At 44.7% G+C, this 20,244-nt stretch overlaps 1 protein-coding gene and 1 non-coding gene across 2 annotated transcripts in view; both read right to left on the bottom strand.

Annotated features, from left to right (window-relative positions):
• The window catches only part of LOC124552701 (F-box/LRR-repeat protein 7-like), a 129,244-nt gene that overhangs the window by 78,858 nt on the left and 30,142 nt on the right, over positions 1 to 20,244 (bottom strand). The window contains exon 2 of the mRNA XM_047127041.1: positions 9,602 to 10,050. Within this exon, the coding sequence (XP_046982997.1) occupies positions 9,602 to 10,017 (416 nt within the window). The 5' untranslated portion in view covers positions 10,018 to 10,050. The remainder of the gene's footprint in view (positions 1 to 9,601; positions 10,051 to 20,244) is intronic.
• Trnas-cga lies at positions 11,321 to 11,395 on the bottom strand. The gene has a single exon. It is a non-coding gene; the product is annotated as a tRNA-Ser (tRNA).

The raw sequence follows: 20,244 nt of genomic DNA, 5'->3' as shown, positions 1-20,244 counted from the left end.
TGTTAAGTCCCATAGTGCTCAGAGCCATTTGGACCATTTGGTTGCACTTGTGTCACGTTGAACGACTCTCTTCAGTCATCGTAGGTCCCGTTCTTGCAGGTTCTCTTTCCGCCCGCAGCTATGTCTGAGATTTCATATTTTACCGAATTCCTGATAGTCATGGTACACTCGTGAAATGGTCGTAGGGGAAAATCCTCACTTTATCTTTACCTCGGAGATTCTGTGTCCTATCTCTCGTGCGCCGACTAAGTCACCACCTTCAGACTCACTTAAATCTGGATAACCTAACATTTTAGCAGCAGTAACCGATCTCAGTAATTAAAACTTCCGGGCTAAGAGGCCGTGGTCCAATAGCAGAAATACTTCTCCCTGACGTTTCGTTGCCAGCTGCGGGCAACATCATCTGAGGTGAGTCTACGACTGGCTGCTAGGCCGTGGAGGTCCTGTTTATATAGAGCGCGTAGAGGGCGCCACCACTCGTCACGTGTTGTCAACAGTAAAACTATCTCTGGCTGGCTTCATTACTCTCGATTAATTACTGAAGACGCCGGCCGTGAAAGCCTACACGCTATGATGAGTAACCGATCTAACAACTGCGCCATACACATTTTGTTTTATATAGGCGTTGCCGACCGCAGCTCCGTATTACGCCTGTTAACATATCTCTGTATTTGAATACAAGTGGTTCAAATGGCTCTGAGCACTATGGGACTTAACTGCTGTGGTCACCAGTCCCCTAGAACTTAGAACTACTTAAACCTAACCAACCTAAGGACATCACACACATCCATGCCCGAGGCAGGATTCGAACCTGCGACCGTAGCAGTCCCTCGACTCCAGACTGTAGCGCCTAGAACCGCTCGGCCACCCCAGCCGGCATTTGAATACACATGCCTCTACCAGTTTCTTCGGCGCTTCAGCGTGGGAGGCTCCCTGTTGCAAGATATGAAATGTTTCCAGCTTTTATTTCAGCTTTGCATTTCACAAAGCCCCATGTACAAAGCAAAAACAATGTGCATCTAACTGGTGTAATTAGTGATGACACTTGGCCTTAGTTCCATAACTTTCCATTTCATATTCGTGCTAGAAAAATTTATCACCAGAATAATGAATAGAAGTCAGGATGATTTCAACAACTTTTATTTTCCAATTCATATCTTTCATCTTCCAAATTTAGTACAACATGGTTCCCCATACATTTAAGGAGTTTATTTACTTCTGCCATGCATAAAATAGCACACAGCTCTTTGTTAGAATAAATGTTAAAAGCCTTATTTCAATGACATTAGCACATTTCTCTAATAGGAAAAGGAGGTTAAGCTGGCATAAACTCATAGGTTGGCTTGAACACTGCAAAGGCTTAGTGGCCCTAGTCCTACTGAATGTCGTACGGCTCTGCTTTCTATAAAATGCGCGTCCATTCTTATTATTTCCTCTTGACTCTTGTACATATTGTACACTCCTGGAAATGGAAAAAAGAACACATTGACACCGGTGTGTCAGACCCACCATACTTGCTCCGGACACTGCGAGAGGGCTGTACAAGCAATGATCACACGCACGGCACAGCGGACACACTAGGAACCGCGGTGTTGGCCGTCGAATGGCGCTAGCTGCGCAGCATTTGTGCACCGCCGCCGTCAGTGTCAGCCAGTTTGCCGTGGCATACGGAGCTCCATCGCAGTCTTTAACACTGGTAGCATGCCGCGACAGCGTGGACGTGAACCGTATGTGCAGTTGACGGACTTTGAGCGAGGGCGTATAGTGGGCATGCGGGAGGCCGGGTGGACGTACCGCCGAATTGCTCAACACGTGGCGCGTGAGGTCTCCACAGTACATCGATGTTGTCGCCAGTGGTCGGCGGAAGGTGCACGTGCCCGTCGACCAGGGACCGGACCGCGGCGACGCACGGATGCACGCCAAGACCGTAGGATCCTACGCAGTGCCGTAGGGGACCGCACCGCCACTTCCCAGCAAATTAGGGACACTATTGCTCCTGGGGTATCGGCGAGGACCATTCGCAACCGTCTCCATGAAGCTGGGCTACGGTCCCGCACACCGTTAGGCCGTCTTCCGCTCACGCCCCAACATCGTGCAGCCCGCCTCCAGTGGTGTCGCGACAGGCGTGAATGGAGGGACGAATGGAGACGTGTCGTCTTCAGCGATGAGAGTCGCTTCTGCCTTGGTGCCAATGATGCGTGTTTGGCGCCATGCAGGTGAGCGCCACAATCAGGACTGCATACGACCGAGGCACACAGGGCCAACACCCGGCATCATGGTGTGGGGAGCGATCTCCTACACTGGCCGTACACCACTGGTGATCGTCGAGGGGACACTAAATAGTGCACGGTACATCCAAACCGTCATCGAACCCATCGTTCTACCATTCCCAGACCGGCAAGGGAACTTGCTGTTCCAACAGGATAATGCACGTCCGCATGCATCCCGTGCCACCCAACGTGCTCTAGAAGGTGTAAGTCAACTACCCTGGCCAGCAAGATCTCCGGATCTGTCCCCCATTGAGCATGTTTGGGACTGGATGAAGCGTCGTCTCACGCGGTCTGCACGTCCAGCACGAACGCTGGTCCAACTGAGGCGGCAGGTGGAAATGGCATGGCAAGCCGTTCCACAGGACTACATCCAGCATCTCTACGATCGTCTCCATGGGAGAATAGCAGCCTGCATTGCTGCGAAAGGTGGATATACACTGTACTAGTGCCGACATTGTGCATGCTCTGTTGCCTGTGTCTATGTGCCTGTGGTTCTGTCAGTGTGATCATGTGATGTATCTGACCCCAGGAATGTGTCAATAAAGTTTCCCCTTCCTGGGACAATGAATTCACGGTGTTCTTATTTCAATTTCCAGGAGTGTATATTACCCGTCTCTCCCTATAGTTTACCCCTATTTTTCTCAGAATTTCGAATAGCTTGCATCATTTAACATTGTCGACGCTCTCTCCAGATCGGCGAATCCTATGAACGTGTCCAGATTTTTCTTTAGTCTTGCTTCCATTAACAATCGCAACCTCAGAATTGCCTTCCTGGTGCCGTTACCTTTTCTAAAGCCAAATTGATTGTCATATAACACGTCCTCAATTTTCTTTTACATGCTTCTATATATTATTCTTGTCAGAAACGTGGATGCATGAGCTGTTAAACTTATTGTGCAATAAATCTAGCACTTGCCAGATCATGCAGTCTTCCGAATTGTATGGATGATATTTTTCCGAAAGTCAGATGGTATGTCGTCAGACTCGTGCATTCTACACATCAATGTGAAAAGTCGTTTTGTCGCCAGTTCCCACCATGATTTTAGAAATTCTGATGGAATGTTATTGTTGTGACTTGGCGAGACAGCCAAGCCACTACGAAGTAGTCGAAAGGCACGCGTTTAAGCTCACGCAGGCTGGTGTGAGGTCTGGAAAACGACAAGGAAATTAGAACTTAGAAAAACGGACGCAGATGGTGAAATACTTAACTTTAATCCATAATTGGTGGACATCGGTCTGACGGTACATGCATCACAAGATGAATAGCAATTGATAATGGCGCCTTGCTACGTCGTAGCAAATGACGTAGCTGAAAGCTATGCTAACTATCGTCTCGGCAAATGAGAGCGTAATTTGTCAGTGAACCATCGCTAGCAAAGTCGGCTGTACAACTGGCGCGAGTGCTAGGAAGTCTCTCTAGACCTGCCGTGTGGCGGCGCTCGGTCTGCAATCACCGATAGTGGCGACACGCGGGTCCGACGTATACTAATGGACCGCGGCCGATTTAAAGGCTACCACCTACCAAGTGTGGTGTGTGGCGGTGACACCACAGTAATCTGTATTATCATACTTTTGATACAATTAGTCCTAATTTATAATATGCGATAGTGAGGTGGAAACGTGAAGGGACACATACAGCACAAAACCGTACAGGCCGACCTCGTCTGTTGACTGACAGAGACTGCCGACAGTTGAAGAGGGTCGTAATGTGTAATAGGCAGACATCTACCCAGATCATCACACAGGAATTCCGAACTGCATCAGGATCCACTGCAAGTACTATGGCAGTTGGGCGGGGGGTGAGAAAACGTAGATTTCATGGTCGAGCGACTGCTCATAAGCCACACATCACGCCGGTAAATTCCAAACGACGCCTCGCTTGGTGTAAGGAGCGTAAACATTGGACGATTGGACAGTGGGAAAACGTTGTGTGAAGTGACGAATCACGATACACAATGTGGCGATCCGATGGCAGGGCGTGGGTATGACGAAGCCCCGGTGAACCTCATCTGCCATCGTGGGTCGTGGCAACAGTAAAATTCGGTGTCGGTGGTGTTATGGTGTAGTCGTGTTTTTCATGGAGGGGGCTTGCACCCCTTGTTGTTGTGCGTCGCACTATCACAGCACAGGCCTACATTGATGTTTTAAGCACCTTCTTGCTTCCCACTGTTGAAGAGCAATTTGGGGATGGTGATTGCACCTTTTGATAATGCACGGCCTGTGGCGGAGTGGTTACGCGATAATAACATCCCTGTAATGGACTGATCTGCACAGAGTCCTGACATGAATCCTATAGAACACCTTTGGGATGTTTTGGAACGCCGACTTCGTGCCAGCCCTCACCGACCGATACCGATACCTCTCCTCAGTGCAGCACTCTATGAAGAATGGGCTGCCATTCACCAAGAAACCTTCCAGCACCTCATTGAACGTATGCCTGTGAGAGTGGGCCGCGCGGAGTGACCGTGCGGTTTGAGGCCCCATTCACAGACTGCGAGGCTCCTCCCGCCGGAGGTTCGAGTCCTCCCTCGGGCATGGGTGTATGTGTTGTTCTTAGTATAAGTTAGTATAAGTAGTGTGTAAGTCTAGGGACCGATAACATCATCAGTTTGGCCCCTTAAGAATTCACACACATTTAAACATTTTGAGAGTGGAAGTTGTCGTCAAGGCTGAGAGTGGGCTAACGCCACACTGAATTCCGGCATTAGCGATGGAGGGCTCCACGAACTTGTAAGTCATTTTCAGCCAGATGTCGGGATACTTTCTATCACATAGTGTATATTTCATGTAGCCATTTTGTCTTAGCTTCCCTGCACTTCCAATTTTTTTGTTCCTCAGCGACTTGTATTTCTGTATTCCTGAGTTTCATCGTACATTTTTGTACTTTCTTCTTTCAGCGATCAACTGAAGTATTTCTTCTGCTACCCATAGTTTCTTGCAGTTACCTTCTTTGTACTTACGCTTTTCTTTCCTACTTCTGCGATTGTCCTTTTTAGAGATGTCCATTCCTCCTCAACTGTACTGCCTACTGAGCTATTCCTCATTGCCGTATCTAGCATGACACGTAACTCCAAATCACTTGCTCCACCCATCCAGTATCCACTCTTTAACCAACTCAGGTGTCACTTACCACTAATTACAGAAATGTGAGGCTTGTGCTGCTCGACCAAAACTCCCAACATACGGCTATTGTGCTAGATGGACTGCCAGTAGCACTTTGGAGCACACGAGTGTTTCCTTCCACCGTTATCCTGTGATTTTTTTACAGCCACCCTTCACTATTCTCAGCGATCCCTGTCCATCTGTATATGAGGTCTACCTGGTCTTGGTTCAGCTGTAATTGTTCCTTTGTATTTCCAGTTCATTATCTTGTCACCAACAGTCGACTTAGACAGCATTTGCAGGGCCCCTGGTGAATGAATTTTTTACTTGGGTGACATCCGATGACCTGTCTACACTCAAAGTCACTAAGCTCTCCTGACAAACCCATGCTCTTGTTACTGCTTCTGTACTGACAACACAATGCTCCAGGTCTCCTTCAATACTGCTGGCTCAGTGGCTTGTGACGTGTAGAGGTTAATTCCACATTAAACAGCGATGTTGACGTAGGCTTGATCTGATAGTGTAATAGAAAGGTTCCTTTCACTTTCATACTGTGGTGATGGTTATTAATCAAAACAGGTAGTGATACCAAAGGACAGATTCTCAACAGCTGTTGACAACTGCATTCAAAAGACCGTTGAACTAACTTTTGGACTTTGTCTACTGAAATTCAGAATAATGAGTAGACCATTACAATTCCGAGGTTAGATGAATCACAGTCCATGAAAATTCCGCCAAAAATATTTGATGTAAAATTATAAATTAGGACTAATTGTATCAAAAGTATGATAATACAGATTACTGTGGTGTCACCGCCACACACCACACTTGGTAGGTGGTAGCCTTTAAATCGGCCGCGGTCCATTAGTATACGTCGGACCCGCGTGTCGCCACTGTCAGTGATTGCAGACCGAGCGCCACCACACGGCAGGTCTAGAGAGTCGTCCTAGCACTCGCCCCAGTTGTACAGCCGACTTAGCCAGAGATGGATCACTGACAACTACGCTCTCATTTGCCGAGACGATAGTAGCATAGCCTACAGCTACGTCATTTGCTACGACCTAGCAAGGCGCCATAGCATTTGATATTATTTTATATTGTGGTTATAACATGTACCGTCAAGAGAGATGTTCTACAATTGTGGATTAAAGTTAAGTATTACATCAACTACGTACTTTATTTGCAACTATTAATTCCTTTAACTGTTCCAGACCTCACGCCAATCTGCGTGAGCTCAACGCGTGCCTTTCGGCTTCCTCTCATTGTGACTTGGTTGTCTTGCCAAGTCACAACAATTACAATAATTAATTTTATCATAAGTCACCCATTTGTATTCATTTTCGTTGTTTTGGTGCCAACATTTCATGGCACATACGTTCTGAGGTGGACCTCATTGCAAGAAGTTGTATATGCTCGCACAGAGGTTACTGTAGAATTCATTTGAAATGAAAATATGAAATCCTACAATTTCCTACCTTTAATGAATTTTGTAGAGATATTGGACAACGAAGTGTGAAATGTAATAAAAGAAAGAAGAATGCAATTTGCACTTTGATTTTTAACCAAAGTGAGAACCCGATTCTTCCACATATGTTATTGGGAGTAAAAAAAGGGATTTCAGTGCCATCTACAAAATTGAAGGTAAATCAGTAAATGCTCAAGTCTAAAATTATGTGCTCAGGAAACTTTCGGTTTAAAAAAATAGTTAGGAAACATGTATTAAACAGATATGCGAATGTAAGGTGAGAGCAGTGATAAATTACGATAATCCGTACGCGTATGAAGGACAGCGTCCTGTCTTGACTGGCTCATCACCGCCCAGCCCAAAAACACTAAGAATAGAAACTTGAAATTTGGACAGAGTGTTGATCTTATAGTGCAGACGTCGCTTAAGAAGAAAGTATTCGAAATTTCACTCCTAAGGGGGTGAAATGGAGGAGGAAAGAATTTTGAAAATATGTCGCCATTAAGGCAATTTTGAAGCTAGATCCCCGAAAATGTGTATCTGTTTTCTCTACCGGAAATAATAAAATATATGTTTCACCTGATTTTGGAAATTTAACCTCTATGGCCGTGAAATAGTGCCTGAAAGTTTCTTTAAATAAGTCGTTATTAAAGAACTACTACAGTATTTTTAAGGCATATCTATAAAAATTGGTATTTGACTTCTTAGTTACAAAAAAAGTACGAGTTGTACTGGTTTTGGAAATCCAACCGCTAAGAGGGTGGAGTAGGGGTTGAAAATTTTTAAGAAAATATTTGGTTATATTACACTACTACCCATTAAAATTGCTACACCACGAAAATGACGTGCTACAGATGCGAAAATTAACCGACAGGAAGAAGATGCTGTGATATGCAAATGATTAGCTTTTCAGAGCATTCACACAAGGTTGGCGCCGGTGGCGACACCTACAACGTGCTGACATGAGGAAAGTTCCCAGCCGATTTCTCATACACAAACAGCAGTTGACCGGCGTTGTCTGGTGAAACGATGTAGTGATGCCTCGTGTAAGAGGAGAAATGCGTACCATCTCGTTTCCGACTTTGATAAATGTCGGATTGTAGCCTATTGCGATTGCGGTTTATCGTATCGCGACATTGCTGCTCGCGTTGGTCGGGATCCAATTATTTTTATCAGAATATGGAATCGGTGGGTTCAGGAGGGTAATACGGAACGCCGTGCTGGATCCCAACGGCCTCGTATCACTAGCAGTCGAGATGACAGGCATCTTATCCGCATGGGTGTAGCGGATCGTGCAGCCAAGTTTGCAAGACAACAACCATCTGCATGAACAGTTCGACGACGTTTGCAGCAGCATGGACTATCAGCTCGGAGACCACGGCTGCGGTTACCCTTGACGCTGCATCACAGACAGGAGCGCCTGCGATGGTGTACTCGACGACCCACCTGGGTGCACGAATGGCAAAACGTCATTTTTTCGGATGAATCCAGGTTCTGTTTACAGCATCATGATGGTCGCATACTTGTTTGGCGACATCACGGTGAACGCATATTTGAAGCGTGTATTCGTCATCGCCATACTGGCGTATCACCCGGCGTGATGGTATGGGGTGCCATTGGTTACACGTCTCGGTCACCTCTTGTTCGCATTGACGGCACTTTCAAGAGTGGACGTTACAATTCAGATGTGTTACAACCCGTGGCTCTACCCTTAATTCTATCTCTGCGAAAACCTACATTTCAGCAGGATAATGGGCGACCACATGTTGCAGGTCTTGTACGGGCCTTTCTGGATACAGAAAATGTTCGACTGCTGCCCTGGCCAGCACATTCTTCAGATCTCTCACCAACTGAAAACGTCCGCTCAATGGTTGCCGAGCAACTGGCTCATTACAATACGCCAGTCACTACTCTTGATGACCTGTGGTATCGTGTTGAAGCTGCATGGGCAGCTGTACCTGTACACGCCATCCAAGCTCTGTTTGATTCAATGCCCAGGCGTATCCAGGCCGTTATTACGGCCAGAGGTGGTTATTCTGGGTATTGATTTCTCCAGATCTATGCACCGAAACTGCGTGAAAATGTAATCACATGTCGGTTCTGGTATAATATATTAGTCCAATGAATACCCGTTTGCCATCTGCATTTCTTCTCGGTGCAGCAATTTTAATGGCCAGTAGCGCAAAATATTATTAAGCTAAAACTTTTCAAGTGGTATTTTTACTTCTTGGTTAGATAGAAAGAAGTGTGTGTAAGGGGATGATGGTTTCTATGGAAATATCACCACAAATCGCAAAAGGCACAACAAAAACCTTGGTCTCCAGCCACCAGAGTTGCTCTTTGATCATAAGCACAGTGGCAAAGGACCATCGTTGTATGCCTTTAATTATCGTGAATAGTTTAGAAGGTGTTGCAGTTTGTGAACAGCGAAAATATTCGCATGCAGATAAAAAAAACTCTGTACTGACCACAACAGCCTACGCAAGCGAAGCAACGGGCGCTACACCAGTCAGACATAAAACAAAAACCATTCATATGATTCACAGGACTGACTACAGAAGGTTGGTTTAAATGCTTTTCGTACAATTATAGAACTGAAGCTCATTTGAATATAATACAAAAATACTCGCAACAACCATCCCGAAAAGAGAGGATTTACACATTTCATATCTGTACCAGATTACAAGAAAATGTTATTTCTGAATATTCTCTCCTGGCATACAGCTATAAGAAATTTCATTTTATAAAGCGACAGATTTCTTACGTTATAAAATACGTCTTGTCAGACCACAAATATGCATCTTGTGACAGCCTCTTCCACCGTGTGCACACTTTCTGTATCACATCCACCAGCTCACTGAAAGACATGTGAGAAAAGATTTTTATCAGTATCTCGTCCGGCAGGTCATCAATGCTAACACGCCAGGCGTCCAAGCTGCACGCTGTGCTGTCAGGCACATCGGGAACACTCGCTTCCAACTCCTGTTGGGACCGCAGTTTGACTGCACCGCTGAGACCGGAACAGACAGCTGACAGAGATGCTTGGCTCGGTGTACTACTCGAACACGCTTCATCATCTGGCGCGTAACACCCTTCACTTTGTTCAGGTTCTGAAGCTGTATCACTGCTGAATTCACTTTCATCGCTCAGGGAGCTGCAACGTGTTGGGTAGGAGCCCATGACATGGACCTCCGTTAGAAATACTTGTTGGCACTGTAAATAGGAGAGAAAACATTACAAAAACATATTAGAAATAAAAAATGGAGAACTTACATAAATACTGTCGCTCTAAACACAGTGTCAAAGCACCATAGAAAACAGCAGTGCTAGCTATACAGACTGGCATCACCAGTGTACAGGTTGTGAGATAGTAGATTACACAATCACCTTCCTTTGGAGTTTTTGTAGGATGATATACACTGAGATGCCAAAGGGGATGGGATACCTCCTGATACCCTGTCGAACCTGCTTTTTCCCAGCATAGTCCAGCAAGACTACGTGGCATGGACTAAACAAGTCGTTGGAAGTCCCCTGCAGAAATATTGAGCCGTACTGCCTCTATAGCCGTCCATAGCTGCGAAAGTATGGCCAGTGCCGGATTTTGTGCACGAACTGATCTCTCCATTATGTTCCATAAATGTTCGATACGATTCACGTCGGCCAATATGGAAAGCCAATTCATTTGTTATAATTGTCCATGTTGTTGTTGTGGTCTTCAGTCCTGAGACTGGTTTGATGCAGCTCTCCATGCTACTCTATCCTGTGCAAGCTTCTTCATCTCCCAGTGCCTACTGCAGCCTACATCCTTCTGAATCTGCTTAGTGTATTCATCTCCCCTCTACGATTTTTACCCTCCACGCTGCCCTCCAGTGCTAAATTTGTGATCCCTTGATGCCTCAGAACATGTCCTAGCAAGCGATCCCATCTTCTAGTCAAGTTGTGCCACAAACTCCTCTTCTCCCCAATTATATTCAATACCTCATTATTAATTATGTGATCTACCCATCTAATCTTCAGCTTTCTTCTGTAGCACCACATTTCGAAAGCTTCTATTCTCTTCTTGTCTAAACTATTTATCGTCCATATTTCACTTCCATACATGGCTACACTCCATACAAATACTTTCAGAAACGACTTCCTGACACTTAAATCTATACTCGATGTTAACAAATTTCTCTTCTTCAGAAACGCTTTCCTTGCCATTGTCAGTCTACATTTTATATCCTCTCTACTTCGACCATCATCAGTTATTTTGCTCCCCAAATAGCAAAACTCCTTTACTGCTTTAAGTGTCTCATTTCCTAATCTAATTCCCTCAGCATCACCCGAGTTAACTCGACTACATTCCATTATCCTCGTTTTGCTTTTGTTGATGTTCATCTTATACCCTCCTTTCAAGACACTGTCGATTCCGTTCAACTGCTCTTCCAAGTCCTTTGCTGTCTCTGACAGAATTACAATGTCATCGGCGAACCTCAAAGTTTTACCCGACCGAGACTCGAACTCGGGACCTTTGCCTTTCGCGGGCAAGTGCTCTACCAACTGAGCTACCGAAGCACGACTCACGCCCGGTACTCACAGCTTTACTTCTGCCAGTACCTCGTCTCCTACCTTCCAAACTTTACAGAAGCTCTCCTGCGAACCATGCAGAACTAGCACTCCTGAAAGAAAGGATATTGCGGAGACATGGCTTAGCCACAGCCTGGGGGATGTTTTCAGAATGAGATTTTCACTCTGCAGCGGAGTGTGCGCTGATATGAAACTTCCTGGCAGATTAAAACTGTGTGCCCGACCGAGACTCGAACTCGGGACCTTTGCCTTTCGCGGGCAAGTGCTCTACCAACTGAGCTACCGAAGCACGACTCACGCCCGGTACTCACAGCTTTACTTCTGCCAGTACCTCGTCTCCTACCTTCCAAACTTTACAGAAGCTCTCCTGCGAACCGTGCAGAACTAGCACTCCTGAAAGAAAGGATATTGCGGAGACATGGCTTAGCCACAGCCTGGGGGATGTTTTCAGAATGAGATTTTCACTCTGCAGCGGAGTGTGCGCTGATATGAAACTTCCTGGCAGATTAAAACTGTGTGCCCGACCGAGACTCGAACTCGGGACCTTTGCCTTTCGCGGGCAAGTGCTCTACCAACTGAGCTACCGAAGCACGACTCACGCCCGGTACTCACAGCTTTACTTCTGCCAGTACCTCGTCTCCTACCTTCCAAACTTTACAGAAGCTCATCCCCCAGGCTGTGGCTAAGCCATGTCTCCGCAATATCCTTTCTTTCAGGAGTGCTAGTTCTGCATGGTTCGCAGGAGAGCTTCTGTAAAGTTTGGAAGGTAGGAGACGAGGTACTGGCAGAAGTAAAGCTGTGAGTACCGGGCGTGAGTCGTGCTTCGGTAGCTCAGTTGGTAGAGCACTTGCCCGCGAAAGGCAAAGGTCCCGAGTTCGAGTCTCGGTCGGGCACACAGTTTTAATCTGCCAGGAAGTTTCATATCAGCGCACACTCCGCTGCAGAGTGAAAATCTCATTCTGAAAACATCCCCCAGGCTGTGGCTAATCCATGTCTCCGCAATATCCTTTCTTTCAGGAGTGCTAGTTCTGCATGGTTCGCAGGAGAGCTTCTGTAAAGTTTGGAAGGTAGGAGACGAGGTACTGGCAGAAGTAAAGCTGTGAGTACCGGGCGTGAGTCGTGCTTCGGTAGCTCAGTTGGTAGAGCACTTGCCCGCGAAAGGCAAAGGTCCCGAGTTCGAGTCTCGGTCGGGCACACAGTTTTAATCTGCCAGGAAGTTTCATATCAGCGCACACTCCGCTGCAGAGTGAAAATCTCATTCTGAAAACATCCCCCAGGCTGTGGCTAAGCCATGTCTCCGCAATATCCTTTCTTTCAGGAGTGCTAGTTCTGCATGGTTCGCAGGAGAGCTTCTGTAAAGTTTGGAAGGTAGGAGACGAGGTACTGGCAGAAGTAAAGCTGTGAGTACCGGGCGTGAGTCGTGCTTCGGTAGCTCAGTTGGTAGAGCACTTGCCCGCGAAAGGCAAAGGTCCCGAGTTCGAGTCTCGGTCGGGCACACAGTTTTAATCTGCCAGGAAGTTTCATATCAGCGCACACTCCGCTGCAGAGTGAAAATCTCATTCTCAAAGTTTTAATTGTCCATAAGGTTCTTCAAACCAGTCACAAACAATTGCGGCCTGGTGACATGTCTGGGAACATGAGCTCTATGAATTGTTACAAATACTCTTCAAATAATCAAAAATAACCATTTCCAGTCAATGGTCGGTTTGCCAGAGAACCCACTCCACTCCACGTAAGCAAAGCCAACACCATTATGGTTCCTTGTGCAGTCTGCGTCATACTGGAAACCCCCCTTACCAAAGGAAAGCGGGAAAAATGTGACCAGGCCACGGTTTTCCAGTCCTCTAGCATCCAACCGATGTGATCACGAGCGCAGGTGGGGCGCTACAGGCGATGTCGTGCTGTTGACAAAGGCACTCGCGTTACTGCCACAGCCCATCAACGCCAAATTTCACCGCTCTGTCCTCACACATACGTTCGTCGTACGTCCCACTTAGATTTTTTCGGTTATTCCACGCAGTGTTGCTTGTCTGTTAGCACTGACAACTCTACGTAATCGCCGCTGCTCTCGGACGTTAAGTGAATGCGGTCAGCCACTGAGTTGCACGTGGTCAGAGGTAATGACTGAAATGTGGTATTCTCGGCGCACTCTTGACGCTGTGGATAGCGGAATATTGAATTACCTAACGATTTCCGAAATGGAATGTCCCATGTGTCTAGCTTCAAGTACCATTCCGCGTACAGAGTCTGTTAACTCCTGTCGTGCGGCCACAATCACGTCGGAGAGCCCTTCACATGAATCACCAGAACAAATGACAGTTTCGCCAATGCACTGGCCTTTTATATCTTGTGCAAGCGACACTACCCCTATCTGTACATGTGCATATTGCTATCCCATGACTTTCTTCGCGTCATTGTAGTATATCACCAATTTTATAAAAGTGTAACTACCTAACGCCTAATTACAGAGCCATCTCCTTCCTACCTGTATTCTCAAACAATTTTGAGAAGTTAATTTATAAACAATATTGAACCTCTTTTGTGACCCGCCAGGTTAGCCGAGAGCACTAATGCTCTGCTTCCTGGACTCAGGTAGGTGCGCCAGCCCTGGATCGAATTCGCCCGGCGGATTACCGACGAAGGCCAGTGTGCCAGCCAGCCTGGATGTGGTTTTTAGGCGGTTTTCCACATCCCAATAGGTAAATACCGGGCTGGTCTCCACGTCCCACCTCAGTTACACGACTTGCAGACATCAGAACACGTTCGCACTATTCCATGGATTACACTTTATGCAGACAGCTGGGGTACACCACATCCATCCTGGGGGGGGGGGGGGTACAGGGTGGCGACAGGAAGAGCATCCGGCCACCCCTTAAAATAACCTTGCCAAATATCCAGCCCTAACCATGCCGACCCTGTGAAACCACGCAACAAAGGCACAAGCAAAATAAGAAGAACATTCAACCTCTTTACTGATAATGAACTTTTAGGAACAACTCATTTGGCTTTCATAAAAGCGTCTATATAGTGAAGGGAATTTATACTCTCACAGACTCAATTCTCATCAAATTAAACAAAAAAATTACCCCTCTTGTCAACAAGATCACTGTTAACTCTTGTGACACAATTCTCATTTTCTATAAACTTTAGCCTTATAGGAGACACATTACTAAGTATCTTAAAGTAGGAGTGTCTCTGCCAATAAAATAAGGGATGTACGCTGCGTTTTTATTATAAAACTTGCTTTGTGCCCACTGTTTCACTCAAGAAGACTGTATGGTCCGCACAGTTTTTTTTCTTTTTCTTTAATCGAATTTTTACGTTGTTCACAAATTCTAACATCTTCTAAAGTTTTTTCGATAATTAGGTCCACAGACACACGGTCTTTGCCGAATGTACTTCTGACCAAAAATCGATTCTGGTAGCTGGAGTCCAATTTTTTTTGTTAATCATGCCTTTTGCGTTCTCATGGTGGTATTTCGATAGAAACTTCGTCACCTGACTCACATTTCTTTATATCTAATTGAGAAGTGAAATACCAATTCTCACAGTCTTATCTTTAAAATTTCTTTAATATAACAAATATATTCTTGAAAAGTTTCATTCCCTGTTGAATTTCCAAAAACAGTGATACGTGCATGTTTTTTTTCTAATTGAGGAGATAAACACCAATTTTCAAACATTTAGGTTTAAAAATGCTTTCACAATGAAATATTTCCATAAAACATTTCATCCTCTACTTCATCCCCCTAAGAGTTGAATTTTCAAAAACAGTGAAATGCGTATTTTTTATTTGTAACAGGTAGTAAAAAATAAATTTTCATACATTAAGCTTCAAAAATGCATGCCTATTGAAATGGTTCTACAAAAACTTTTATCCCATATTTCATCCCCTTAAGTGTTCAATTTCCAAAAACACTGAAACACGTTTTTTTTAGTTGAGTGAAATATTAATTTCCATAGATGTAGCTTTAAAAATACTTTAGTAGTTCTTTAATAATGATTTATTTAAAAAAAACTTTCACCTACTATTTCATCCCAAAGAGGTTAAATTTCCAGAAATGCTGAAACACGTATTTCTTTATTTCTGACTGAGAAACCAAATACCAATTTTCGTACGCCTTAATAACGTCATATTTCATTTTAAAAAACCTTAGGGGTGGAATTTAGAAAAATCTCTTCTTAAACAGTATAAGACCAACACCCTCTCCAAAGTTGAGGTTTCTCTCCTTAGCGGTTTGGGCTGAGGGGCCCTATAGATTATAAAACAGGATCAATATTATCTCTCCTAACAAAATGCTGTCTTTCTGGAATTATTACTCTGTTAGCAGTTTTCAGTATTCTTGTCAGAACCTTCAGTTTAGTTCATAAAGTTCTACAGAGGAAATGGAGATGTTATGAAATTAGCAGGAATCACCCTTGCATGGGTGGAGTCCTACCTCAACAACAGAAGCAGAGGATTACGTTAGTAAATCATACCACAGAAATAAGACTCAATTCAGATGAGTAGTTCACAAAATTCTACTGGAGAAATGCAAGTGCTATGAAATTAACAGAATCACACATGCGTGGATGTAGCCCTTTCTCAACAACATAAAAGAGAGGAGCACATTAGTAAATGACGCCACAGAAATAAGACTAAATTCAGAGCGAAGAAACTTTAAATATGGAGTCCCACAAAGTTTGATATTTCATCCACTCCTGTTCTCGAACTACACAAATGATTAACGTAAGCCACTGGAGAGTTCTCCAAAACCTATGTTTGCCGGTGACACAAGTACATTAATAATGGGCTCGGATATATGCATATTAAACACAGCTTTGGAAATAACGGAAGAAGCTTATAACTGTTTCACAGCTATCAGTTTAACCATTAATCTTGCAAAGGATCGTAGCATGCAATTCAAAACAGTTCAAAATGATTTACAGACACCAGAAGTAGAGAACGATCGCTGAATGGGGCTCCATGCGTCAGGTTCCTGGACACTCACTTTTTTTTTTCACCAGCTGCTTATATTTTATGACCCACCGTCTAATTTCTTGTGGTGGGTCGTATGTTGCCACTTAGCCGCTGTGACTGGGTCCGGGGTCCGGAGTGACTGAAAGTAACACCACCCCACCCCGGCTCCCGTCCCCACTCACACCGTTGCCCGTGTCCCGCCCCGTGGAGGCGGGCTCTATTTGTTTAGATCCATTTGATATCTTTTTTTTGTGCAGCATTAGAAAAACTTATAACTAATACATAATCAAGTAAGATATTAATATACAAAACGAAATTAAATATTTAGAAAGAAGGAAGGGAGAGAACTGAATAGAGAAGGGATAGGTATAATATTGCCCGTCACCGGGTTGTGGGCGGCGGCCCGGGTCTTGGAATGACCCTCAAGACGCTGGCCGTTGCTCACCATGCCTTTAACATCTACCATTCTAAAAACTAACTTAACTAGAAGAGATTAGAGTACGTTAAGGCTAGAAACTAAGACTAAGACCTCCATGTCCAGCCTGCTAAACTGTTTACGATATACAATAGAGAGGTAACTGATTTTGTGCTTGGCTCAAAGTTGCTAATTAAAGGGTAATTGTGGTAAAAGTAATAAGGTAATGACGCTAACGGTTTGTGTTGAGCCTACAAGGCTCCTAGTATAGTACATCAGGCGCAAGCACCTCCCGGCCCCGCCGACAACACGACCTGAACGGTGGTTTTCCCCGATCTACCATAGGTATCCGTCGGGTTGGGCTCAAAAGAGAGGAACCACAATTAAGATCCTTCCATCCAGGACGTGCGCCGTCTCTTATCAGGGGGCGTAGGTCCCTTGAAGAGGTGCCTAACTTTAAGCTTCAGATCAGAAGTTATTAGTGTAGTGGAGGTTGAGGTATAGGCTGTGTAGGTTGGTTGTACAAACAGTTCACGCTGAGCCAATGAGACTTACAATGATACGTAGTGTGGCAGTTAGCACCTTCCGGCCCCGCCAGCAACACAGCCTGAGCGGTGGTTTTCCCCGATCTACCATAGGTATCCGTCGGGTTGGGCTCAAAAGAGAGGGACCACAATTAAGATCCTTCCATCCGGACTGTGCGCTGCCTCTTAACGGAAGGCGTAGGTCCCTTGAAGAGGTGCCCAGCTTTAAGCTCTTATTAGACATGGAGATGCTGTTAACTATTTACATATAAGGTGCAATCTGTTTTTAGGATTGTGTGTGACTTGTGCACCTCTTGTCGGTTGTTCCACTCTGTTCTTTGAATTTGACTTGGTTGACACTATGGATCATTCGCGCTGGACGCTTCAATATCTGTGTTTGTGCCCTGGTCTGTATCTGTTTCTTCTTCATCACCCGTGGTGCTAATCATATCTGTGTCCCCCTGGGCATCGTGACGTCTGTTTGGACCGACTTGCCTTCGGTAGGGTCTGTTGCGCAAGTATTCTATTTGTTGGATCTTCGAGATTTCATCCGTTAGTTTGTTGAGTTCAGTCCACCTTTCCGGGTCGCGTATTATGGCATATAGTTCGTTCTATGTGTTCAGGCGATTTATGTGTACTGTGTGTCTTATGTTCGTGCGTTGTCCGCAGAAGAAGACAGTTTGTTCAGGGGAACCTTCTTCCCCGCATGTGCATCTATTAGTCTGCTGCAGACTCACGCGGTACAGGTGCGTGGGATAAGGGCTGGGATCAATATGTTTTAGTTTTAGTCTTTCCCGGATGTCAGGGAAGAAGTTGTAGACACGGCGGCCCTTATCGCTGTTGGCCCACTCGCTCTGCCAGGTATCCACTCGCCATGCTCTGAGTTGGCGTGTTGTCTCAATCGGTACACCAGTGATCTGCCGAACCTGGACATCCAGATGGATGAGTTAGCACCAGTCTGTGGCTACGTTAAGCAGAAAGCTCAGCTCCGTTTTGCACTGAGGAATCTCCCATTCTGCTGACCTACAGACTGGGTCTCTAGAGTGCTGCTTTGTGTACTTCCTCTCACTGCTGTCTTATAGAGCAATTTTACAGAGTAACACTCAAGGTTAAAAGAAGAAGCATGCAGCAAAATTGTTGTGCAAAAATTATAACTAAACAACTTGTAGAATTCTTTTCAAAGATGTAATGGTTCCTTACAGATACTGTTTAATGGTAATTATGGTTAATAGTGAGAGTGTTTTAGGATCAACCGTAACACTAGAAGTAGAAATAACTGTCCTGGGTTCAGAATGAAGTTTCTTATTCTGGAACAAATGCGGTGAAACTGGAAATCTCCATTTCTTCGTTACTACAGTGAAAGAGAGCCTTATATGAAACACTCCTTCCACAGTTTTCCAGAATATGAGTATCTGTACTCACAAGGGGAGGCCGCCAATTGTGAAATTCAGATTCGATTCATACTGCGCATAATAAAAGCTCATGGCCAGAGGTGTAATGTGGCAAAGCACCAAGATGCACTTCTCAGCCGTTGTCGAGAAAATCGACAGTTAAAAGAAACCGTTGCCGTGAAATACTCTCTACGATTTATAATTTCCCACAGCGTCGTGGCGCAGCAGTACGCGCTCGGGTTCGTAATCCGAAGGTCGCCGGATCGAATCTCGCGCCATGCAACATTTTTTATTATTAGTTTATTGTAATTCAAATATAACATGCATAAGCAATTCATTAATAGTTTATATATATATATATATATATATATATATATAACTATTAATGAATTGCTTATGCATGTTGGTGAAGGCGGATCGCTCTCCAATTGTACCGCCTCCATTTTTCCGTTTGTTTAACAGGGTGTACCAAAGCTCTCACGTCCGCACTGATTTTCGACGATGTTATAAGTTGCGCTAGGGACCGCATCTACCTTCTTTCGAAGTTAGCAGGCAACTACGCTGTTATGCGGCGGCTAGTTTCGGCCCATTCAACATCTGTCCTTCAAGTGTAACGAGCGAGTAACGGAGTTTATATTTCATACCTGCCACAGCAAATTTGTGTTCGTGGGGTTTCTATTCTAGTTCGAACGTTTGACTTACGCTATACGTATTCGTTTCGGAATATCGTTTCTACGTCTTCCGTTAACTATACGTGGTTAACATTATGAAGAAAATTAATAACATTTGTGAAATACAACTTTATTTGGGGAAAACATAATGATGTTCGAAGTCGCCAGTTTTTCCACGACAAACGACTTTCAACAACTTATTATATACATAATTGTTGCAACTGATTGCCGGGAATTATATATATATATATATATATATATATATATATATATATATATATATGTGTGTGTGTGTGTGTATGCATATATATACACACATTTGAATTACAAAAAACAAATACTAAAAAAAAAAGGTTGCATAGCACGAGGTTCGATCCGGCGACCTTCCGATCACGAACCCGAGCGCTTACCGCTGCGCCACGACGCTGTAGAAAATCGTTAGTCGTAGAGAGTATTTCACAGCAACGGTTTATTTTTAACTGTCGATTTTCTCGACAACGGCTGAGAAGTGCATCTTCGTGCTTTGCCACATTACACCTCTGGCCATGAGCTTTTATTATGCGCAGTATGAATTGAATCTGAATTTCACAATTGGCGGCCTCCCCTTGTCAGATATGAAAAATTTTACATTCATATTAAATAGTTTTTAACTTGCTGTCGAATCACCTGCATAAAGTATGGTATCTATACTTTCGTCGCATATCATTTATGTAGAATAAGGAGAGTAATAAGGCCAAGTGCTGTCCGTTGTGGAACGGCACAGAATTTCTCTTCCCAGATTGAATAAGTCCTGTCATCACTTTCCTGGTGGTTCATGGTGTGGGTTCCTGTTGTCATGTGCTAGTTCATGAACCACGGGCAACGTATGAGTGGCCAA

The sequence above is a fragment of the Schistocerca americana genome, chromosome 10, assembly GCF_021461395.2.
Source record: "Schistocerca americana isolate TAMUIC-IGC-003095 chromosome 10, iqSchAmer2.1, whole genome shotgun sequence".
In the NCBI taxonomy this organism is placed as follows: Eukaryota; Metazoa; Arthropoda; class Insecta; order Orthoptera; family Acrididae; genus Schistocerca; species Schistocerca americana.
The sequence above is the reverse complement of the archived record's forward strand: the minus strand, read 5'-3'. Positions and strand labels throughout refer to the sequence as shown.